The sequence below is a fragment of the Suncus etruscus genome, chromosome 3 (genome assembly GCF_024139225.1).
Source record: "Suncus etruscus isolate mSunEtr1 chromosome 3, mSunEtr1.pri.cur, whole genome shotgun sequence".
In the NCBI taxonomy this organism is placed as follows: Eukaryota; Metazoa; Chordata; class Mammalia; order Eulipotyphla; family Soricidae; genus Suncus; species Suncus etruscus.
This window is the reverse complement of record NC_064850.1, coordinates 147,251,950-147,278,105: the sequence shown is the minus strand read 5'-3', so window position 1 is coordinate 147,278,105 and position 26,156 is coordinate 147,251,950. Positions and strand designations below refer to the sequence as shown.

Here is a 26,156-nt window from a genome sequence, read left to right as displayed (position 1 = left end):
CAGGGATACTCCAAATCCTAGAAAAGTTTAAGAATTTTAAGGAATTTTATTAGCTGGCAGTTATACAAGTTCCCACTCTAAAATAATGCAGCCTGGATCTATCAAACCTTTTAAAGAGAGGAGCACATCGGCCTATAGCAGATATGCAAACAGATAAGCAGTTATTTACACCAGATTATAATTGTCACAGAGTAATGAGGAATGAGATTACAATTTCAAGGTTAGCAATCAGAAAAATTCTATTTTTGGTCTTGTTGGATTATTTATTCAGTGTTATAGTTTTAATTGATATTTCCCAGGGTTGGGGGGAGGAGAATCATTGGTCAGAATCATGAAACATCTTTAAGGGTTATAACTTCCCTTATATTCATTTTCTTTTACTCTCTTAAAATAGCTGGTAGGATTTTTAATTTTCACAATATTTAGTATTTGTATTTTTATGAGTAAGGCTTAGAACTTCTTCAGTTTAACTTGATTTTCAATGGAGCTAATTATTTTTGCTGGAAAGTACTTCAGCACTGTCCAGGCTCTGTGCTCCATCCTCATAGTCCCAATCCCAGGCCTCACTTTCTGGCAATCGCACAACCCAGAGCTCAGAGCTGCCCCCACTCATTCATTTCCCACCTGTGAGAGGTCCTGCATTTTCCTTTCTTCTCATGCCCCCTTGTTTTGTTGCGACCTTTTTGAAAATGAGTTCACAAGAGGTCAACTCTTACACAAGTCTATTTTGTTTATTTGTTTTGAGGACACCCAGCAGTGCTCAGAGAATTACTCCTGTTTCTTCATTCAAGGATCACTCCTGGCAGGCTTGGCGGAATCAAACTTGGACTAGCTGAGTGCAAGGCAAACACCCTGTCTTCTGACCTGCTTTAGCCTTCCCTGCTTGTCTGAATATTCCTTTAGTCCAGCTTCAAACCTATTTGATGGGCTCACATTAGATTACTGGAATAGAAATTACCCTCCTTAGAATTTTTACTTGTTTTGGGAAGTTCCCAGCTTTCTTTTAAAATTTTAGTTCTCTGGGGCTGGAGTTATAGCACAGTGGTAGGGTGTTTGCCTTGCACACTGCCGATCTGGGACAGACCCAGGTTCTATTCCCCATCATCCTATATGGTCCCCCAAACCTGCATTTTTGAGCCCAGAGCCAGAAGTAACCCTTGAGTGCCGAGTGTGGCTCAAAATCCAAAAAATAAATAAATAAAAACCAATAAAAAATTAAATTTCAGTTCTCTTTCCTGTTCTTTTCATCTTTTCTTGCTTTATCTCCTACTCCTAGTTTATTTGGAGTGGAGTGGGAGAAGGGAGGAGGTTGGACCCCAGCACTGTATATGGTCCCCCAAGCCAGGGACAGTTCTGAGCGCATAGCCAGGAGTAAACCCTGAGCATCAGGGTGTGACCCAAACACCAAATTAAAAAGTTATTTAAGTTTGTTTTATTGACTTATGTTTTTTACATTTTTTTCTCCAGAAATTTATTTATAAATTGCTCCTTTAATTGAAATCACTGTGAGATACACAGTTTCACTGAGACACACAGTTACAAAGTTGTTTCTGATTGTGTTCTAGTCATAGAATATACCACACCCTTCATCAGTGCACATTTCTTCTCACCAGTGTCCCTTCCACTCTCCCCTGCCTGCCTCGATGACTGACATTTTTCTTCTCTCTCTTGCTGCTTTTTTTCTTCTTAGACACTGTGGTTTGAGTATCGTCAATGAAGGAGTATCATGCATAGCACTTTATCTCATTTCAGCACCCAGTTCTTGTCCCAAGTGACCATTTCCAACTGCCATTGGTATCTATCAGTGGTATCTTCTCTTCCTAATTTCCACTCCCCCGCTGTTTGTGGCATGCTTCCCACCATGATCTGCCACTTATGGCCCTTATCTCTATTGTCTTTGGATATTACTATCATATTTTCTTTTTTTATATATCCCACAAATGATTGCAGTCATTCTATCTGCCTCCCTCCAACCCATTTCGCTCAGCATAATACTCTCCATATTCTTTCATATATAAAATGGGACTACAGTAAACTAAGAAGCTTTTGTACCTCCAAGAAAAGTGACTAGGATTTTAAAGTCTTGCTTTATCATCTCATCTCATCTCTGATAAATTGCCTTTATGTTGGTCTGCCTCAAGCAAAGCCTGGGAAGTGCCCTCCTCACCTAGCTAGCCAGTCAATCTGTAGTCCTGGTCTTACTCTGCACACTTGGGCCTGGCTGGAAGCCCATGTGTGACCAGATTCCACAGCCAGAAGGGCAGAGAAGCACTCAGAATGTGCTGGGTGTTTCTCCTTGCTGAGTCTTTATCCCACAGGGCTGTGATTTCTCACACAGCTGGGGAGGCAGCTGACTCCAGGGTGCTGCTGAGCCTTGTGAGAAGTTCTGTTTGGAGATTCATGTCCATACCTTCACAGAGCTTAGAGCCATCGTGTGTCTTTGCCACACCTACCCCAGGGTGGGCTGTGGTTGAAGTCAGCTCTCAACTCCCCAGTTCTGCTCAGTTTCTTTCTGCCCCATTTTTCTGTTTTCAAAAACTTGGCAGCTGTTCATTTCCCATCAGTTCCTCTAAGTACTCTCTTTGTAACTCTATAAATGATTTCATTTAGGTTTCTTTGCAGTTACATGAGTATGTTGCTTTCTTAGCACTCTTTAACAAAGTACCACAAACAGCCGAGTTTAAAACACAGGAAATCAGTCTCAGAGACTGGACCCTGAGGTCAGAGACAGATGGTGTCATCAGAGTTTATTTCTCCTGTCAGCTATAAGGGGCAACAGTGTCTTTCTCTGCTCTTTCTCTGCCCTTCTTAGCCTGGCATCCTTTCTTTCTGAAGAAAAAAAAAAACTATCTAAATTTTCACTTCATTTAAGGAAGCCAATTAGACTGGCTAATGACCTGAATTTTAGTTGATTTACTCTATAAAGCACCTGTTTCAAATAAGGTTACATTTTAAGGTACTGAGGATTAGAACTTCAATTTTCCAATTTTTTTTTTTTTTAATTCTTTCTTTTTTTTTTTCTCTGCGGGAGACAGGGCAGCATTGGCACCTCTGCAGGTCGGTGCCCAGAAAACCCTCTCCAGACCCTCTGCGAGTACTTTAGGAGCCCTTCCAAGGGGCACACCTGCAATGCTCAGGGGTTATTTCTGGCTCCGCACTCAGGAATTTTCTCCCGGTAGTGCTCAGGGAACCACATAGGGTGCCAGGATCTAATTCAGCGTGCAAGGCAAGTGCCATACCCACTGTACTAATCACTCTGACCCTGCTTTCCAGTTTTTGAGGACGACATTTCAACTTGTAAAAGTGAGAGAGAAATGATTATAAAGTGTGTAACAACTCTGTTTAACAGATTGTCTAGTCATTGTAGCTGTTTTTTTTTTAAGATGCTTTTAACTTTAAGGAAGATCTGGAAGTAGTTTTTAGGTTATAACTGGAGATTTTGTAGGATTGCTTAAATTTCTGCTTGTTTCCTGAATGTTTAATAACTTAGTGGGTGAGTCACCACTCTTTTCCACTCTTGCCTTATTTCTAAAGTAATTTGAAGGTTGGAAGAATAAAATTAAAGAACGGCAGTAGTGTCTCAAGAAAACAAATCCTAGTTTCAGTACAGCTGCACTTTAGGTTCTTGGAAAATGCAACACTAAATAAATGAATTAAATGATGTTCTCAGTTTATACTTACATGAATACAGTCCACCTTCCCTATTAATTATATTTCTTTTTCAGAAGTGAACCCTCTGGGCTTTTACTTTTTGAGATTTGGGTGTTTTGGGTTTTTTTTTTCTTGTTGTCATTGCTGTTGTTTTAGTTTTTGGTTTTAGGTTGCACTTAGCTGAACTCTGGGGTTACTCCTGACTCTGTGCTTAGGGATTATGCCTGGTGGGTGCTGAGAACCCAGGTTGGCCACATGCAAGACCAGCTCCCAATTGCTATAGTATCCAAACCCTGAATAGTGATTTTTGTCCTATGTAGATAGTTATGATAGTTTTTTCAGGAAAAAAAAATGAGTGCTAAGGTGCTGTGCAGTAGCATGTCAATAAGACTGATATATTTTAACTTTCAAAAATGACTCAAATTCAGCATGCATTCCAGATGAAATTAGGTAGAAGGCCACATAACTGAAGAGTTTACACCAAAACTTGAAAGAAGGCATCTATCTTACCTCATTACTGAGGCCAGGCTGATTTGGACACAGAAGTAGTTGTAGCCAGTAATTTTTTTGTTTTGTTTTGGGCTGTACCCAGTAATGTTCAGGGGTTACTCCTTGCTCCCTGCTCAGAAATTACTCCTGGCAGGTTCAAGAGACCATATGAGATGTTGGGGATTGAAGTTGGGTTGACTGTGTGCAAGGCAAATGCCCTACTCACTGTGCTATAGCTCCAGCCCTTGTAGCCATCAATTTTTTTACTTGGAGACCATTTTCTGTATCCAGAGTTCTGAACCAGGTTAGTCTTGTTTGGCCATTTATGGGTTAGATTGTGAATTAGGTTTGTACTATTTATACAAATCAGCCAAAAAAACTCAGCTAAATGAGTTTTGGGCATGAGAAGCCAAAACAAAGGATTGTCCTTTGAAGTGAGACTTGTATTCTAAAGCTTATTTGTTTGTTTGTTTGTTTGTTTGTTTTGGGGCCATGCCCAGTGATGCTCAGAGATTACTCCTGGCTCTGTGCTCAGGAATCACTCCTGGTAATACTTGAGGGACTATATGTGGTGCCAGGCATTGAAACAACTATACTTCAAGTTTCAGTTTTTATTTTATTGCATCATTTATTTGGTATAAGAACATAAAAATTGGGGGGGGGTGGTCTTACCCAGCAGAGGTTACTCCTGGCTCCATGCTCAGAAATCACTCCTGGCAGGCTCGGGGTATCATATGGGATGCCAGGATTCGAACCACTGTCCTTCTGCATACAAGGCAAATTCATACCTCCATGCTATCTCTCTGGCCTCCCAAGAATATAAATTTTTTTAATTGTAGAGTGACATTAATTACATTTGCGATGTTGTGCAACTGTCACCACAGTTTCCAAAACTTTTAGTATCCTAGATAGAAACTCTGACCATTGGGGCCAGACGGAGTACAACTGGTAGGGTTCTTGCCTTTTATGTAGTTGACCTGGATTCTAGCCCCAGCACACCATATGGTTCCCTGAGCCTGCTAGGAGTGATCCCTGAATGCAGAGCCAGAAGCAAGCATTAAGTACTGCCAGCTGTGGTCCAATAACTTGAAGAAAAAAGAAACTCTTTGGACCATTAATTCCAAAACCCTAACCTCAGATAATTGCTAGTCTTTTTTCTTCTGTGAATGTATCTAGTTGATAGATCAGAGGTATCATATATTTGTACATTTGTTTGGTATATTTCATTTAACAAAATATTTTCAAAGTCCTATCAAAACTTTTGGTGGGGAGGGGGATGTCAGCATGTACAACTGTGCTATTGTTCTGGGCCCAATCAAAAGTTGTTGGTTTTTTTATGATTGAGTGCATGGAGAAATATTAAAGGGCTAAGGCTCATGCCTTCCATATGGCCAGCCACATTTCAGTTCCTACCAGTGCATATAGGAACTTGAACATCCCCATATTGATCCCTGAGCATGGAGTAAGAAGTAAGCCCTGGGCAATGCCCAGTGTGACTGAACTGGTCCATGAACTGGTGGTTGAACAACACCGACCTTAAGTCAGTTAGGTCTTTGTAATTACACTCCATGATGTCTGCACAGTAGTGAAATGGTGCAGTCTCAGAACCTCTCCCTGTTCAACAACACCTGACTTATTTTTATAATCTATTAATGGACCCTTCAGTTGCATCTATTTTTGTATATATTCTGAATACTGTTGTCATGAAGATTTGTCATCTAAGAATGTGTTTTGAGTCCCTGTGTTTCCTTTTTTTGGAATATATTTAGGAGTAGAATTGCTGGATTATTTGATAATTTGTGTTAACTTTTAACTTTTTGTTTTGTTTTTGGACCCCATTTCTGCCTATGTTCATATATGCTCAGTGCTTACTCCTGGCTCTGTACTCAGAGTCATCCAGGCAGGAGTCAGGTGTACCATATGTAGTGCCAAGCGATTGAACTTGGGTTGATTGCATGCCAAGACAAGGGCCTTAAACCACTGTGCTATCTCTCCAGCCTTATATTAGTTTTTTGAAAGAACTTCCTACTTTCTTTTTATCACACTGAACACACCATTTTAGTTTTCACCCATGTTCCAGTTACTCAAAGTATTTCAATATTTTTTCCATCTTTTTCTCATTAAAAATTTATGGTCTTCTAATGGTTATGAATTGGTATCTCACTGTAAATTGACTTGCATATTTATGTACTTACTGGCTATATGCTTTCTTTGAAGAGATACTTATCAAGTCTTCGTTGGTATTTAAATTGGATTGTTGGTCTTTCTGTCTGTTTCAGAATTCATTTATTTTTTATATTTTTATTTTTTTTTTGGTTTTTGGGCCACACCCAGCGGTGCTCAGGGGTGACTCCTGGCTCTCTGCTCAGAAATAGCTCCTGGCAGGCACGGGGGACCATATGGGACACCGGGATTCGAACCAACCACCTTAGGTTCTGGATCGGCTGCTTGCAAGGCAAGCACCGCTGTGCTATCTCTCTGGGCCCCAGAATTCATTTTTATGTTTCAGAATTCATTTTAGTAGACATGAAACTACTTTCTGGAAGTTGTCTTCATTTTCTTTAAGTCGTGATGCTAAGAAGTTTTTTTTATCTTAATTGAGCTTTACTTGTAGGGTTTTATGAATGTGGGTCTTTAGTCATGATTATTTGAGGCCTTTTTCTTTTTTTTAATTCTTTTTTTGTTTTTTGTTTTTGGGCCCACACATGGCGGTTGCTCAGAGGTTACTCCTGGCTGTCATGCTCAGAAATAGCTCCTGGCAGGCACAGGGGACCATATGGGACACCGGGATTCGAACCAACCCACCTTTGGTCCTGGATCGGCTGCTTGCAAGGCAAACGCCGCTGTGCTATCATCTCCGGGCCCCTATTTTTTTTAATTCTTAATGGTGATTCAGCTTCATTTTTTGGTATCTGAAAATCCAGTGTTCTGTATTACTGAAAAAATTGTTTTTCTCCATTTAATAGATTCGGCATTCTTGTCAGAAACCAACTGGCTATTGAGTTTATTTCTGAACTTTTAGTTCTATTCCTTTTATCTTGAGAGGGCCTCTGTAGTTTTGGGCACTGTCGTTTTGTAATACAGATTTTGAAATTAGCATTTGAACTTGACTTTGTAACTTTTAAAAAACTGTCTTGGCTTCGAATAGCACAGAGTTCTTTGGTTTGGTTTTTGGACTGTACCCTGGTCAGCTGTGTGCAAGGCAAATGCCCTCCCCACTATACTCTTGTTGGGCCCCTCTTTTATAGCATAGGGGTTAAGGTATTTGTCATGCATGTGATTGCACAGCTTTTCATACTTGTCGAAGCCCATGGTACCCCAAGCACTGATGATGTGGCCCAACTCAACTATCTGGTGATCTTGTGATCAAGTTACAGGAACTTTACAGTTTACAGACTGATTTTTATATATTTGTTTTAAGTGTTATCACCAGTTAAATAAAGCTTTTGCTTAGTAAAAAGACATTGATGTGTCATTAAGTTTTTCTAAATATCGTAAAATTTACATTGCTGAAGTTACATTTCTAGTAATATAGTTTAGCAGTTTTGTTGCTCATTGCCCTTCTGAGGAACACAAATAACTACAGCTGAGCCTTGTGCTAGGAATGGAAAGATGATGGGTCAGTTGTAATCGCTGCAGGAGCCAGCAGACCGTTTGGGTACCCTGAGAGCAATAGCTTACGCTTTAACCATCTCTCCTGTTGGAATGATATTCCCCGTTAGCTCTCAGGATAAGTCTGTTTAAAGTGCTAATTTCAAACTGTTCAGATGATTACTTTCTTTAAGACCTTACATTTCTATCCTAGGTTCTCCAGGTAGCCGGGGAGCAGATTCTCATTCTTGAGGATAATGACACCCTATGAGATATCAATGCCACTTTTATTTTTTGAGATCATGAGTATTATTATTTATACATTTAAAATACTTGATAGGGCACTCACATTTCCCGGAGCTAGTGTAGACTTAAGAGGTCATTGCTGAAATCCTGGGTTTTGAGTACTTTACTTAATCTCAACTTTAAAGTAGCAGTCCATTTATATAGATGGAAAGAGCTGGAAGGAGAGATAAATGATTGTTCGAGTGGCCTTGGAAATCCCAAGTTGGAAAGACCTTTCAGAATCAGTTGGAGATTCGAAACTGCTCATTAGGAATAGACTAGAATGTAAAAGAAGGATTTCTCTTGGTTCTTCCTTGATGAGGATATAATAATTTGTCATTATTTTCAGTTATTTTTCTTTTGTGTTGTGACATAATGAACTTGTACTTGCCCTTTATTTTATTATTATTATTTATTTGAACTGGCGGAGGAACTGGAATTTCTGAAGTTCCTGCAGTTGGCTCACTCAGTGTTTTGAGAACCACTGGAATAGACCTCAGAGTTTGTTTAGTCCCAGATTCCTTAACTGAAATGTATGCAGAGGACATTCCAAGCCATAGAGTAGTAATTGTGGAACATTAGTGGTTGATTTTAGGTAGAAAAACACTTTTACAATATAGTTGAAAAATATTTCAGCCTACCAGAAAAAGAGGTAATTGTATATACTAAGACCTTTGGTGCCCAAACCTCTTAAACACATCACTTTAACTATGATAAATTAAAAAGAAAAGAGTTTACTTGAATAGAAAACAAAATTTGCTGAATTTTATGGAGATAATGAAAGTCTTTTTTGTTTGTATTGTTTGTTTGTTTTTTTTTTTTTGGGTCACACCACTGCGGTGCTCAGGGGTTACTCCTGGGCTGTCTGCTCAGAAATAGCTCCTGGCAGGCACGGGGGACCATATGGGACACCGGGATTCGAACCAACCCACCTTTGGTCTGGATTGGCTGCTTGCAAGGCAAACGCTGCTGTGCTATCTCTCCAGGCCGGAGATAATGAAAGTCTTAAAGAGGCTAATTCATCTTTAGGGGAATCACTATACACTGAACATGTCACCTCAAAAAATTATTTTTTCCCTAGAAAAAAAATTTTTCCACTGCACATTTAATTATTTATTTCTTTTCCCTAAATTTATCTATCAAAGTTTGGGGATTGCATGTGAGTATATAATGAAACACAGAAACCCTCAGCAGATTAGGTAGCAATTGCCAATAAAAAAGTTACCCTCACTACTAATGTTGAGAAGCCTACTTGGTATTAAGACATTTTATTCTTGGTTTTGAAAAAAGTATATTAGGCTCCTTTAGATTATGCATTTGTATGGAGACCAAAAAGCCATCTGGCTGTAAATGAAAACAAGTCTGTTTCAGGTGCACTTCTGATCCCTCTTTTGGTTCTTTGTGTGCATTTCTCTTGAAAATGTACTTATCCCGGAGAGATAGCACAAGCAGCCGATCCAGGACCAAAGGTGGTTGGTTCGAATCCCGGTGTCCCATATGGTCCCCCGTGCCTGCCAGGAGCTATTTCTGAGCAGACAGCCAGGAGTAACCCCTGAGCACCACCGGGTGTGGCCCAAAAAACAAACAAACAAAAAAGAAAATATACTTATGTTCCTTGCTGTATTGTGGTGGAAAATTAAACATTTTTGTAATCCAGTTCTTAAAAAATATTTTTATCATGTTTTACTAATCAAAACAACTTGTTTTCTTGCCACTCTTTGATATTCCTGTAAATATGTGTGGTTCCATGGTATGACCACTGGGGGGTGTATATATTACTTTCTGATTTTGTGGTAAAAATCACACCAAAGTTTATGCTAATAAAGGTATTTCATGAACCAATTTGGACCAATTTAAATCAGGTTGTGTGATTTTAGTTTTGTTTTTGTTTTGTTGTTGATTTTGGGGCACACCCAGAGACATTTAGGGGTTACTCCTGGCTATGCGCTTAGAAATCACTCCTGGCTTGGTGGACCATATGGGACGCCAGGAATTGAACTGTGGTCTGTCTTAGGTCAGCTGTGTGCAAGGCAAACGCCCTACCACTGCCTTCGTTGTTTTAAAGAAATCTTTACATCTTTCTAAAAAGCCCTTTGTAGTTAAACTTACAGGATTAGTAGTAGGGAAAAAAAGGAATATATTTTAGTAACTAACATTAGCCCTGTGAAATATGGACAAGGGTCTATTTCTCCTTACATACTTTGTGCTGTTCTTAATCTATATTTTTCCCTTAAAGATTTCAATCTTGAAAAAGAAGACATAAAACTTTCACCTACTTTTTTCTTTACTATCTTTTGGGGGGGTGTTGCCACATCTGGCAGTGCTTAGGGCCAGGGGTCTCAAACTCAATTTACCTGGGAGCCACAGGAGGCAAAGTCGGGGTGATCCTTGAGTGCAAAGTCAGTAGTAAGCCTTGAACATTGGGGGTGTGACCCAAACAACTAAAACAAAACAAAACAAAAAAAGATTCCTCTAGGGCAGGGCCACAGAATGTTGTATGGAGGGCCGCAAACGGCCCTCAGGCCACGAGTTTGAGACCCCTGGCTTAGGGCTTACTCCTGACTCTGTGCTTATGGATCACTCATATTGGTACTCAAGAGTTTACTCCTAGTTGTGTTCAGGAGACCATATCGGGTACAAGGGATTGAACCTGGGTAGGATACCTGCAAGCCCTTCCTGCTATACTCTTATCTCTAACCCCTTCTTTGGAACTTGTATTGCTGTACTGTGATTTATAATTCCAACACCACTCCCATCAACAGAGCCTGCAAACCTCCACCATTATCTCAAAGTTCCGTCCCATTCCTACACTCCCAGATAAGTCATTTCTCTAGGCAAAATCTCCAGTTCCAATGCCTCTCACCATTTGTTGTTCACTTACTATATTTCTTTATATAAATCCCACATATGAAAGAGATATTTTTGTGATGATACCTATACACAAATAAATGAATAAACCAAAACTCATTAAATTGCACAACTTTGCAAATCAATAATAAGTTGATTTTAAAGTTTTTTTATTATTGAGATTACTATGGAAAATAAAATTAATTTTTCTTCATATTCAATCATTTAGTATGTAGAGAAAAAGTTTGACAAAAATGTAGCATTTTCCTTTGAAAACTTATATGGGAGCTTGATTGTCATTTTTTACATTTTTATTGACCAAGTCCTGTGAAGTGTACATTTGGCACATTTGGCTTGGGGCTGGATCACACATTGCTGCCCAAGGAAGATGGAGTTGTGTACCCTCTGTGGAAATAGATGTTTGAGAGATGAGTTCATGCTATTCAGGTCCATGGCCCTATGTGGTCAGAACATTTTGTGAGTCATTGATCCGAACAGTGAAACAATACCAAGGTTAGCAGGAGAACAAAAGGACCGCCTAGGCCTGCTTGTGTAAGAGGTATTTGAGATGAAAAATTGCCTGGACAGAGTTCATCTCCCTTCCTGGGCTAGACACTTTCATTTCTGTCCTTTCAAGGTCTCTCTCTTCTCTCTCTCTTCTCTCTCTCACTCCCTCTCTCTCCCTGTCTCTCCTTTTCTCTTTCACTCCCTCTCTCTGTTTCACTGTCTCCTCTCTCTCGGTTTTTTGGTTTTTGGGCCACACCCACTGATGCTTAGGGGTTACATTGCTCCTGCCTCGGGGGGGGGGGCCATATCAGATGCCAGGGATGGAACCCAGGTTTGTCCTGGGTCAGCCTCATGCAAGACAGATGCCCTTCCACTCTGCTATCACTCCGGCCCCTATTTCTCATAATGCAAAAATGAAAAGGACCATACCCACGGATTCTTGTGAGGCTTCCAGCCCTTTGTGCCATCTATACTTTAGTCTCACATCAACATCAAGCAAGTTGGGCAGCAAGCAGTGAAATGCTGAATACAAGACAAATTTCTAGTTGTGATCATACTTATTTTTGTTATGCCGTTTTCCCCTTAACATTACAGATTTTGCTTTTTGGGAGAGGAGGGAATGATGTTTGGATTTAGAGCAGAGAAAAGGCTTAGTAATGTGAACAATATTAAATACTTCAGAAGTTGCTAGTATATCACTGATGAAATCTAATGACTTCTATGGAATGAAAAAAATTCTATTATCTTCACTTCTTCATCACTAGTTGGGCTAGTTTCTCCTCCACCAGTGCTTTCCAGGTGGCTTCAGGACCCTCAGCTAGGGCTTCCTTCCTAAGTAGCTGCCTGGAGCCACTTAGAGAATGAAGAATTTTCTAGCAACATTAAAATTTTTTCAAGATAATTTAAGAGTGTATCTCTTAACAGTATATTAAAAATATTTTAGAATGTACCATATATGAAATGTTGAGTCTTTTATAATTCTTTTTGTTTTGGTTTGGTTTGGTTTGGTTTTGGGGCCACACCCGGGTGACTCAGTGGTCCACTCCTGGCTATGTGCTCAGAAATCACTCCTGGCTTAGGGGGACCATATAGGACACCGGGGGGATCGAACCAAGGTCTGTCCTGGGTCAGCTGTTGTGCTAGACAACGCCCCTACTGACAGCCCTACTGCTTTTGCTGTCGCTCTGGCATGATTCTTTTTTCATTCTAAATGTCTTTTGACACCTTAAAGCAATATTTCATTGTTGCCAGCCCCCTATACAAATAGAGCCTCTGTTGTTGATGGCTCTTTGTAGTGAATAGCATAGCCCCAGGCATAGTCTTGAAAAAAATTGGGTATTTCATTTCAACCTCTTTTTTTTGTGTTGCATGTTGATATGATTTAGGTTTATAGAAAAATCTGCTTAAGTTTCTGCCATCCAAACCATGAAAATATTTTGGGGTCATGCCAGTATGACCAGCCATAAAATCTTTGGTAACTGTAGTTCTGCAGAGCATATATAATCTGTTACTGATGCCTAAGAGCAATGTTGTAAGCTATTTCCCTTATATGATGGATTAGTAGGCAGTTTCTTTTCCATACATAGACTTGTTTTTATTTCTGAAATGAGGTTGTGATTGACTGAGAGAATCATTAACTCAATCCCTGTCCCTTGAGATGGAAGCTGCCATGGCTGTCATGTGATTGGGCAGGACTCGGTACCTATCAGTGTAAACACATGGCCAGCCTGGCCTGTATCCCTACTTATCGTCTTTAGAGAGAAGGTTGAGGCATTTTGAGCAAATCTTATTGGTAAAGTTGTGCATGTTTTGGGTTTTTTTTTTCTTTTTTTTTTTTTTTTTAAGAATCATTTCCTTTCAGATTTTTACCATATTGCTGTGTCTGCACACAGTTTACATTCAGTTTGTCAGCTAAACAGCTTTCTTTTTTGATGGTTTAGAAGTGTCTTCTTTGGGAAGGGACATGCTTGATAAGTTAGTTCAATTTTTAAAATGTTTTACATAGAAGATGATAGTGAAGATGCAGAAGAGAAGGTTAATGAAGGCCCATTTAGCAGGAGAGAGAAGATGTTTACCATGGGGAAGGCCCCTCCTGGTATTCTGGTAAGTGCCATCCACCAATATCCACTCCTTTCTCTACAGTTCCAGGTGGAGGTAAGAGTGGGGATGGCAAAGACAGACACCTGCCAAAATAAAAAGTAGTTTATGACCTCTTCTTGGGTAGATGTTCTTAATTAGACTTTTATATTAAACAGCAATCATGGGTTTTCTGCTTTCCCTTACTCATTGGTACATCTTCCTACCCTTTTCTCTTTATCAAATAACTTTCTTCCTAGAGGGAAAAAAATAAGTTATGACTTTAAGCAGATTATTTTTAAAACTAGCTTTCAAACTAAATGTATCTAGTTTCACATTCATTTTGCTCCTAAGGACAGTGGTTGAGAGATTAAAAGACATCTGAAAGTTTTATGGTTTCTATTCTGTGCAAAAGTTTTTGAAACCTAAACTATGTACGTTTAAAATATATGGGGGAGAAAGCAAATTGTCTGAATTTGTCTGTTTTCCTCTCCTTGCAAGATATATTTTTTCATGTATATATGAAAAGATGAGCATAGTTTAAATTCTGAAGACTGCATTAAATAAATTTAGGTGAATGAAGGACAGTATACTTTAACTCTGCCTATGGAACATTTTTATTTAAAAAGTAACAAGAAGTACATGTAGTAAGGTATAATTTATAAAATTAGCATTGTATGCTTTTTGGGAAAATAAATATGAAATACACGACAAAAATCAGACAACTTCTAAAATCTGTGGCTCATAGTCAGGTTGATTTATAATAAAATTTGTCACATTTTAAAGTGTTTGGTTTATTAAAAATTTACTTGTTGCGTAGCTTTCACATCCACAAACCACCCATCACTTTGACGTTCTTATACTTCCTGCTACTGGTAGGTTCTAGTCAGTGGGCATTTGAATAGACCACATTTTATTAACAATTCCCTTTGAAGTTAAGGTTAGAAATTGAAGTTCCATAAGTCATTTCTCTTTCCCCAGAGAAAGATTTCTAGGTGGCTAATGTTAAGGACACTGGATTTATTGTCTGCTTAATAAACTGTGCTGATAATGTGAGAGTTAGACTTTATAACCTGGGTTTGTGTGCAGGAGACAAGGGAAATCCTGGTTCTCAAGGTGGTTCAGGCCCTCAATGACCTGGACACTCCTTACTAATCAGATGCTATCTGGGCATGTCACTTGTTGAAAGGTGAAAGTTTCCATCTTAGAGGGCTCTTTCCTTTTGACTTTATGTATTTAGAATGTGTAAATCTCATTGTTTTAAGTTGGAAATTTAAAAAAAAAAATCTGTTTCCATGAATTTTAATCAAGAGAATTCTTTTATTTGTTAAGGGCAGATTATTACAATCTAAAGTTATAAAATAATCTACAGGCCTTTTTGCCCTCGCTTATTTTAAGTTACTTGATTGTATTTATAAAATTAGGGCAGAATGTACTAACAGAGCACATAATAGCCAAATTTGTAACCGTAAGAGTTGTTCCGTGTTTTAGAGCATACAGGGATTCTAGAGCAGGACTCTGGTGGTTTTCCTCTGTGGGATGTGGACCAGTGCCAGTGGTGGGAAAGGTTGAAAGATGCTTAGTGGATATCTGGGAGTTAACTGTGCACAGAGGTTGAGGCCTATCTGTAGGCAATTTCAATTGAGGGACTCTTGGCCTCAGTCTTCTGAGATTCCAGCATGCTCGAGTCTCTGAGGGTCTTGCTTCTCTGTCTGTGAGGATGTTGGTATCTATGTGGAGGAGTTAAAAAAAAAAACTCACTTTTTTCCATATTTGTACATATATATTAATTAAAATAAAATTTAGTGGCAGACAGTGGTAGATGAGACCAGATTAACCATCACCCTGTAGATGGGGCAGCATGAAAGCTTGAGTCTTGATGATGACTTAGGAAGCCCAGTGAGGGCAATAGAGGTGCACTCAACCTCACCCTGTGTATTTGTCATTTCTCCTTGCAGAGTAGACACCAGACACCCTCCTCCACTGCACATGCAGCGTGGACAGCATTTGCAAAAGTAAAAATCTGGCATATTTTTCCAGAAATGATGTTAGGATATTATTCATTGGGCAGTTTTAGAATTAATTTTCCCTATAATCTTTCTGTTTTTAGTAGCTTATCTTGTAAACCCCTGGCATCATATTGAGCTCAGGAATTGGGTACAAATAGCTTACAAAAAAAGCTAGAAGCTGTATGGGTAGACAGGAAACTGTCTTTTGTCCATTTTTATATTTTGTACCCATCTAGTTTAGTTAAAATGAAATTTGAGGTTGCTTCTGTTTAAAACCCATGTGTACACAACCAGTCCACTGTACTGTATGTAGACCTGCATGACTCTACAATACATTGAATAGATATATTTATTGTGGCACACTAAATTAAGTAGACTAAAACTCACAATTTTGTGGGGGGTTTTGCTTCTGTTTCCTAAAAACCTAATTTATTTGCTGCTTTATGTTTGTAACATAACTGGGCAGATTTTTTACCAAATGGCTCATATAATTGTACTTCTTTAGTTTGCCCAGGTATTTGTTTCTGATTTCATAGTTCCAATTAGTTGAGCTGTTTCACTCTGTTGATTAGAGAAACCTAGTAGATTTGGTCCAGTTCAAAACTAGTCTGTCAGTGTTGAGCATGTCTCATCAGATATGGTTCCATGTAAAAGAAATGGGCACTGGTTTTTTTTTGTTTTTTTGTTTTGGTTTTTGGGGCCACACCCAGTGACGCTCAGGGTTACTTCTGGCTTTGGGGGACATAAGGGACACAGGGGATTGAACCTCAGTCCTTCCTAGGCTAGCGCGGACAAGGCAGATGCCTTACTGCTTGTGCCACTGCTCCGGCCAGGCACAGTTTTCTTTAAGGATCTAAGTAAATCTTGTCTCAGGAAAATACTTCTCTTTGTGTTACATTCATTCCATAGACATAAAAAAAAATTGTTTTAATCAGCTTAGTTGCCCACTTAATGTTCTTGGGTTCTTTGAGATTTCTCTGAACTGGAGAGGTGATTCCCTGCAAAGTCAAGGGGCAGAATTGAGCCTGTGCTTGCCATCCTTGTTTTCTTAACAAGCCATGATCCTAGTTATTGTAGTTTGATAATTGTAAGATTCATTTCAGAGATGATGCAGGACAGGAACAGGAAGGACCAACTTCCTTTCTATTCATTTTCTGAGGTTTTCAATGAAGACAGGGAATTGATAGTTACCATATCATCAGCAGACCCAACTGTTCACTGCTGTTTGAGGGGCCAATTAGGGACTGTAAAAAGTACTTGTACCTGTGATCGATCTCTGATGTGTATTGATCATAGGGATTCCTGAGAGTTCTCGTGATGCTCAGGCCTAGCCAAGGACAGTGAGTGATTCATAGATTGGACTCTTAGCTTTTAGAATCCCAGAAATAAATTAAGTACAAGATACCAAAATGGAAGACATCAGAGGTTCAGGTATCATTTTTGCTTTCTTCTTTCAACTAAGTTACATCCTTCACTGAGGTTTTTCTTGGCTAAAGGCCTTTATCCACTTTTGGTTACGATCCAGAACCCCAGTTTAGGTTAATTATTTGTTTAGGTTCTTTATGCCATTATCTACCATCAAGGACAGTTCCTTGGTCTTCCTGGGTCTTTTATTTTTAACATTTTTATTAGTGCTATTTAATGGTATAAATATTTTAACAATGAAATTAAAGAAGTATCACTCAATCTTTATACTATAACTTTATTTTAAGGTATGGAAAAAGTAATTTCTCACAAATATAGTAGAATTTTCAAAGTTTGTTATTAGAACTAATTTAGTCATATTTTACTTGAAAATTGAAGTTATCTTATTCCAAAAATAAAAAAAAAATGTAAAAAGAGGGCCAGAGAGATAGATGGAGGTAGGGCATTTGCCTTGCATGTAGAAGGACAGTGGTTTGAATCCCACCATCCATATGGTCCCCCAAGCCTGCCAGGAGCAGTCTCTGAGCGTAGAGCCAGGCATAACCCCTGAATGCTGCCGGGTGTGACAAAATCCAAATAAAGGAAACAAAAAAGTTATCTTACTCCATTTCTTATTCACTGGCTATGTCTAAACATGCATAACTGATCAGTAATTTGAGGTGATTATGCTAGGAAAATATGTATCTTTTTATTTGAAGTATCTAAGTAATAGATGACAAGAATTTCATAAAAATTTGAAGATAATGGGGCCAGAGCCATAGAGCAGTGGGAAGGACTGGTCACAGCACATGGCTGACCCAGGACAGACTGCGGTTTGATCTCCCGGCATCCAATATGGTCCCCCAAGCCAGCAGCGATTTCTGAGCACATAGCCAGGAGTAACCCCTGAGCATCACAGGTTGTGGCCCAAATATTAAAAAAAAAAAATGAAGATATTCTGAAGACTCTAAACTTTCTGTATAAAGGGTCTTTTGTGACCTGACCTTTAGACAAGTGTTCCTTGATTATTTTGTAGAATTTTCCTCAGTTTGTGTGGTACATATACACAATGGAATATTATGCAGCTGTCAGGAGAGATGAAGTCATGAAATTTTCCTATACATGGATGTACATGGAATCTGTTATGCTGAGTGAAATAAGTCAGAGAGTGAAAGAGAGAGAGATAGAATGGTCTCATCTATGGGTTTTAAGAAAAATGAAAGACATTCTTGCAATAATAATTCTAAGACACAAAAGAGAGAAGGGCTGGAAATTACAGCTCACCTCATGAAGCTCACCACAAACAGGGATGAGTTTAGTTAGAGAAATAACTACATTTTGAACTATCCTAATAATGAGAATGTATGAGGGAAATAGAATCTAGAGTACAGGTGGGGGTTTTGGTGGGGAGGAGGGAGATTTGGGACATTGGTGATGGGAATGTTGCACTGGTGATGGGTGGTGTTCTTTACATGACTGAAACCCAAACACAATCATGTATGTAATCAAGGTGCTTAAATAAAATATATTTTAAAAAAAAAGAAGAATTTGGACCCAGAGAGCACAGCGGTGTTTGCCTTGCAAGCAGCCGATCCAGGACCAAAGGTGGTTGGTTCGAATCCCGGTGTCCCAGATGGTCCCCTGTGCCTGCCAGGAGCTATTTCTGAGCAGACAGCCAGGAGTAACCCCTGAGCACCCGCCGGGTGTGGCCCAAAAACCAAAAAAAAATTTTTTTTCCTCAGTTTGGATTTGTCTAATCCTATCTTCTAATTAGGTAGATTTTTTTTGTCACACACAAAGACCCCAAAAGCTACGCCCTTTCATACAATGCAGGGGAGGGCTTGGGGGGGAGTCCCTGATGTTGGTCTTATTCTCATAAAGTTAGTGGTGATCATCGTGTTTCTCCACTGTAAAGTTATTGCTATTTTTCCTTTTGTGATAAATAATATATACTTGGGAAATATGCTTTGAGGCTATGCCAACATCCTATTCTCATACTTGTTGTCCTTTATTTTTAATGTCCTTTGCTTGCCATGTTTATCTGTTTCATTCTCTAAGGGTTGGTTTTTATTTCTCTCAGTGTTTGATTAAAATTGACCTTTCACCCTAGTTACTTATTAATGTAATTTATTTCAGTGTAGACTCATGAGTAACTTATTCTGTAGATTAATTATCTAATGCTGTTGTTTCATTATTCAGGTTTTTGTAGCTTAGGAACTTGTTTATCTTCACTCTTGTGTTCCTTTAGCATGCCCTCTTATTTTGATTTGAAGCCCTTTTCTCTTTCCTGGCAATATTAAGTATGTCAATATCAAGTTCTATTTTCTTTTTATTTTATATGGGGGGTGTTGGTGTTGGGGGCACACCCAGCGGCGCTAAGGTGTTACTCCTGGCTCTGCTCAGAAATCACTCCTGACAGGCTCAGGGGACCATATGGGATCCCAGGGATTGAACCCAGGTTGGCCATGTGCAAGGCAAACTCCTTACCTGTTGTGCTATTGTTCTGACCCCTCAAATTGTATTTTCTGCCCCCAGTCCTAAAATAAATAACTTTTCCAAGAAGCTCTGGTTTCCTTTATTAAGGGATGCCAATTGGAAACCACAATCTAGAGTTGAGGGTCTGCATTTTTGCTTCCAAGAGGATTTTGAGGGGCCGGGTGGTGGCACTAGAGGTAAGGTGCCTGCCTTGCCTGCGCTAGCCTTGGACGGACCTCGGTTCGATCCTCCAGCGTCCCATATGGTCCCCCAAGCCAGGAGCAACTTCTGAGTGCATAGCCAGGAGTAACCCCTGAGCGTCACCGGGTGTGCCCCCCCCCAAAAAAAAAATAAAAAAGAGGATTTTGATTTTTGGTTTTAGCAAAGAGAGCTAAGATATTAAGTATGTATTCTAGTTCTGGCAGAAACATATTTACATTTTTTTAATCTGTCCTTGGAGACTTGTAATTTCAGTACCATACCACCATATTTATTTCAGAATTTCTTCTAGGAACTATATTTTTATAAGATTCCTGGGTGTGTCTGAGTAATTGGCCTTGGGAAACCATGGCTGTCAAGTTCATGTCTGTTCAATGCAGTGTAGACCCACAGTCTTGTAGCCTTTGTTTAGTAACTTTTCATTAATGAACAGTCTCTCCGTTGGTAAATTGTCATTTTTTTCTACCTGAATTATTCATCATGTATTACACTGAAGAAGACTTTATCTTCACTAAACATACTGTCTATGGTTCCATAAAAAGCTAAGATAATATGGGGCCAGAGCAATAGCACAGCAGTAGGGCATTTGCCTTGTACGTGGACACCCAGGACAGACCCGGGTTCCATGGGTTACATCCCCACCATCTCAGGTGATCCCCCAAGCCCACCAGGAGTGGTTTTTTGAGTACAAAGCCAGGAGTAACCCCTGAGTGCTGCTTAATGTAGCCCAAAAACAAAAGCAAAACAAAACAAAAGCTAAGATAATGTACCTTTAATATAGGAACAGGAACCAAATGATAGATTTCCTGTTTTGTTGTTTTAGAGTTGTTTGTAATTGTTTACCTACGTAGTTACATCACTACCTACATAGTTACATAGTTATTTTATACTAGAAGGTTTAAGATAAAACATGTTTTTAAAAACTTACTATTTTATTTTTATTTATCTTGGTTTTAGACCACATCCAGTGGTGCTCAGAGTTTTTTTCTGGTTCTATGCTCAGGAGTTGTTGGGACCATATGGGTTGCTGGAAATCAAACCCAGGCCAATCATTTGCAAGGTAGGTGTCTTGCCCACTGTACTATCACTCTAGCCCCTAACTTTCATGATTTATGTTGTTATAATATGCTAAGGCTATTTAAAAACTTAACATTTTCCACTTAAAATATCATGTGGAGAAATTATCATGGCCTTCTACAGATCCTTATAAAACAACTTTTTAATACCTAGTTCAAAGTAGTGCATAAAATTAGCATTAATGTCTCTAGGAACTTACGGTTCCAAGATATAGTAGGAGTTAGACATTTGACCAGACCTGTCTGGGCTTCTTGCCTATGTCTTTTTTTTTTTTTTTTTGGTTTTTGGGCCACACCCAGTGGTGCTCAGGGGTTACTCCTGGCTGTCTGCTCAGAAATAGCTCCTGGCAGGCACGGGGGACCATATGGGACACCGGGATTCGAACCAACCACCTTTGGTCCTGGATCAGCTGCTTGCAAGGCAAACGCCGCTGTGCTATCTCTCCGGGCCCCTCTTGCATATGTCTTATTCCACGTAACTGCCCAGCTTCTGTGCCCCTACTTTTTGTTAATAAATCTATTTTTGTTAATAAATCTAATTTTATTCTCTTATATGAATTAAATGATATTTATAAAATAACATGAAAAATTCTTATTATTGGGGCTATAAAGATAATACAGATTGTAGGGTACTTGTGGCCACCCATATTTGATCCCCATTATCCCATATTGTTCCCTGAGCACTGCCAAGAGTGAGCACTGTCCAGGAGTAACTGAGCATTATCAGATGTAATACAAATCCCATCCCCAAAAGGGAACCATAATATAGCAGCGCAGGAGCACCACCAGGTGTAGTGTGCCAAGATTATAATCCTGAAGACTGATTCAATAATAACCAAACTATATAATCTCTATAAAATGGACATTGGGGAGCCAGAGTGAGAGCACAGTGGTAGGGCATTTGCCTTGAATGTGGCCCACCTGGGTTCGATTCCTGGCATCCTATATGGTCCCCCAAACCTGCAAGGAGCAATTTCTGAGTGCAGAGCCAGTAGTAACACCTGAGCACTGGCTGATATGGCCCCCCAAAAAATAGATAAATAAATAAAAAGGGCATTGGAATGGAAATGCTTAGGATGTTTAATGGGCTCAAAGAAACAAAGGAACAATGTCAATAAAACACAAGGATATGAGAGCAGACATGCAAAACCACAAACAGAATCACAACTGGAAAACTTCAAAAGTGAAATGAAAAACTAACTTGAGGGCCTCACTAGCAGACTAACAGCAGCTAATGACAAAATCATCGAGTTCTAACATGAAGTGCAGAAAACCACAGTAGAAGATCGGGGGAAAGCTTCGAAATAAATGAAGAGCAGGCAAGATGGTTTTGGGATAATGAATTCAAGAACAACCTTAGAAACATTGGAGTCCCAGGGGCAAGAAGGCAATCCTGGTGAAGCAGCAGTAGTCAAAAACATCATTGTTGAGAAGTTCCCATAGCTGGATAGCACATGCATGCAGATCCTGGGGGCCTTCCAAGTACTAGCTTTAAAAGCTTTAGTACCAGCTAAAAGATGCAAATAAAAAGACTCTAAAACATAATCTAATCGGGCCATGGCACAGCAGTGGGGCATTTGCCTTGCACACTGCTGACCTAGGACAGATCCTGGTTAGATCCCCGGTGTCCCATATGGTCCCCCAAGCTAGGAGCGATTTCTGAGTGCATAGCCAGGAGTAACCCCTGAAAGTCACCAGTGTAGCCCAAAAACCAAAAAAAAAAAAAGAACCCATAATGTAATCAGAATGACAAAACAAACCATAGCTCAAAGAAGGAAGTTACATACAAAGGAGTGTTCTTGGCAGACTTACCAAACAAGACCCTCCAGGCACAAAGATAATGGTGGGCTATAGTAAAAAAAACAAAACAAAACAAAACAAAAAATCAATAAAGTTAAAACCTCACCAAGAATACTTTACCCAGTCAGACTCTCACTCAGGTCTGAAGAAATGATAAACAACTTCACTGATAAACAACAGCTCAGGAACTTCTTGAACTCAAAATCATCTTTACAAGATTACAAGAACTGAAGGAGCTACTTTTAAGACATGACAAATCCAACAAACACGCCAGACATGCAGAAAGATGCACAAAACAATAATCTCTCCTAGTGTCAATGGGCTAAATGCACCAAGTTTGATACAAGAGTGGCAGGATGGATTAATATATTGAACCCAACATTCTGATACCTACAAGAAGTACATTTGAATAGTCAGAGCAAGCAGACTCAAAGTCAAAGTTTGGAAGGCAATTCTTCAAGCCAACAACTCTCAAGAGACTGGAGTAGCCATACTAGCATTGATAACATAGACTTGAGGCTCAAAAATGTTATAAGAGTTATAGAGTCATTACTCTAGCAAGGAATATGTACGTCAGGAAGAAATGACACTCCTAAACATATATGTACTCAGGGACTAGCAAAATACTTAAAACAACTACTAATGGACTTGAAGAAAGACACTGATAGCAACACAATACTATTTGGAAACTTCATTGTTAGAATCCATGGTCAAAGGTTTATCTTTGAGAAATCATGTTTTAAAAGGATATTACTTTGTCATTACTAAAATGGGAATTATGTGGAATAATAAAAATATCAATAGTTTAAAATGCTATGGAAGGCAAGTAAATAGTTTGAATTTCCACCAGTGTAAATGAATCTGTTATTAGCAAATATAATATATAAAATCCAAACAGTACATTATTACCAATTTGTAAAATAAGGAGAGCTTGTTTGTTTTTGAACCACATCCAGCTGTGTTCAGGCTTACTTCTGGTTTATTTCTCAGGAATCATACTCTCTCTGGCCCCTGGAGAGATTTATTTTATATCCACCCTCAATAAGTGCACTTGAAGGTATCTTTAAAACAATAGCTGCAATATCAGCCTTCATAAATATATATAATCTCACTCCTCCTAAGTATACACCCGAATAAAATTAAGCACATAAAAGCAAACCTACACAGAGGGAAAGTTTTGGTAGTTTTACTTGTAATTAACAAAATCTGGACACCATTCTGATGTCTTTCTGCTAGTGGGTACATAAGCAAGCTTTGGTACATCCATTTATATATAATGAAATACTACCAATTCCCCTCGAGGAACTGCGGATCTGTGTGCAATGTTCAAGTGCTGTATGTCAAGTGAAAATAGCCATATTTTTAAAGGGGCAAAAAAATCATACTGTATGTTTTCATTTAATGGCCTTCTGGAAATGGCAAGACTTGAGACAGAAAATAGATCCGTGCCTGAAAGAGGTTGGGGGAAAGGGTTGACTGTAAAAGGACTGAGGGACTGAGGAGATAGTTCAGATGGCCTTATCAAATACTTTGCATGTTAGGGACTCAAGCTCGATCCCCAGTACTTCATAACCTCCTGAGCACTACCAGATCTCCCCCAAGTATTTAAAGTAGCCCTTGAGCGCAGGTCTAAAAAATATGGGGGAGACAGGATAGTTTAGCAGGTATCTAGATTTATATCTTGATTGTAGTGATTATTGCATAATTTTATGGTGAAAAATTGCATACTACAAAAATTAATCTTACTATCTATAAAATATACCTTCATTTTTGTTCATTGAGTTTTTTTTGTTTGTTTGTTTCGGGACAGCACACGCAAGGCACTCAGGGCTTACTCCTGGCTCAGTACTCAGGGATCACTCTTGTTGATGCTAAGGGCTCTATCGGCCCTACTTTAATTTTTTTTTTTTTTTTTAAGGAAAAAAAAAAAGCTGGGACCAAGGGATAATACAGGTGCAAAGGTGCTTGCCTCATATACAGCAGACCCTATTTGTTCCTGGCAGGAGTGATTTCCCTCCTCCCCAGAATTGCTGGGCGTGAAACTAAACCCACCACCACCACCATCACCACCAAAAAATAAAAACCTTGAAAAGTTAAAGATATAACTATTTCATATCAAAAAATTGCACTGCAAAAAATAATTGCAGAACTGCCATGAACATTGAGAATATTTTATATGCTAATAGAATCACTATACAAAGGTTGACTACATGTTCACTCTCTTTAATGGTTAATTATAAGGCCTTTTCTAAGGACTTGACTTCTGTATGTTTGTCTAGTCTCCAGTCAGGCTAAAAGGGTCTCTGTAACTTTATGGTCTGTCACCTCATGTACAAGTAGATTAGAACTGGGCCTTAGCCTTGAGAGGAAGAGATAAGAATTGGATTCTGAAAGTTGGATGACAAGGTGTTACTCTGCATTTGGAAAGTAAGCAGAGAAGAAGTGAAGAAAAATACATAGCCTTTCCAAGAACTAAGAGCCACTTAATGTTATAGTGCCTTGATCATTTGAATCATGGTTAGTCATTGAGCTGAATAGGTGGGGATCTTCTTTGGACTTAGACAGTGATCACGAGTTGTCATAACATGAGTTATGACACCTAAATAGATGTGTACATTGAACTTTTTTTTTTTTTTTTTTTTTGGTTTTTGGGCCACACGCGGCGATGCTCAGGGGTTACTGCTGGCTGTCTGCTCAGAAATAGCTCCTTGCAGGCACGGGGGTATGGGACACCGGGATTCAAACCAACCACCTTTGGTCTTGGATCGGCTGCTTGCAAGGCAAACGCGGCTGTGCTATTTCTCCGGGCCCTACGTTGAACATTTAATTTTCCTTGCACTCTACTAAATTTCTTACCAAAGACGAATAATCTGGCACCACTTGCTGAGCCTTAAGAAAGTGAAACCGGGGCCAGAGAGCACAGCGGTGTTTGCCTTGCAAGCAGCTGACCCAGAACCTAAGGTGGTTGGTTTGAATCCCAGTGTCCTATATGGTCCCCCGTGCCTGCCAGGAGCTATTTCTGAGCAGATAGCCAGCAGTAACCCCTGAGCACCGCCGGCTGTCGCCCAAAAACCAAAAACCAAAAAAAAAAAAAAAAAAAAAAAAAAAAAGAAAAGAAAAGAAAGTGAAACCATTTAGCTGATTCTTTTTTCTTTGGAACTGTATTTTATTAGCATGGGGAGCATTTTCATGAAAGGGCACTTGGCTAGTAGGAATTGAGAGCTTTCTCTCTTGGCTTCTGGATCATGAAGATTGTAGTACTTATTACTTAATTTTATGGTGAAAATTGTATATTACAAAAAATTATAAAAGGTCCTACCATGCCCCTTGTGGCCTGCAGAGTGCCTTCCACTGACTCCCCTGGCAGACCAGCTAGTCTTTACTGTGACCTGGCTGCCCAGTCAATGTGCCTCAGATGTGCCATCTGTTTTCACAGAGCTAGTTTCAGATTTCCTCAAGCAGAGGTGGGGTGTCTTTCCTGTCACTCACACTGACTCATCCAAGCAGTCTTTTCTGCAAGGTCTTTTTGTTTGTTTGTTTGGGGGCCACACCCAGCAGTGCTCAGAACTTACTCCTAGCTCTGAGCTCAGGGATCAGTCCTGGAGCTTTCAGGGGACCATTTGGGATACCTGATTGAAACTGGGTCAGCTTTCTGTAGGTAAGACAAGCACCCTATCTGTTGTTATACGATCACTCTAGCCCCTGCAAGGTCTTGAAACACCCAGGA

General features: G+C 39.4%; 1 protein-coding gene across 1 annotated transcript in view; it reads left to right on the top strand.

Moving 5' to 3' along the window:
* Positions 1 to 13,443: 13,443 nt before the first annotated feature.
* LPIN2 (lipin 2) overlaps positions 13,444 to 26,156 on the top strand; it is a 62,619-nt gene continuing 49,906 nt past the window's right edge. The window contains exon 1 of the mRNA XM_049770020.1: positions 13,444 to 13,473. Coding sequence (XP_049625977.1) covers positions 13,447 to 13,473 — 27 coding nt within the window. The 5' untranslated portion in view covers positions 13,444 to 13,446. The remainder of the gene's footprint in view (positions 13,474 to 26,156) is intronic.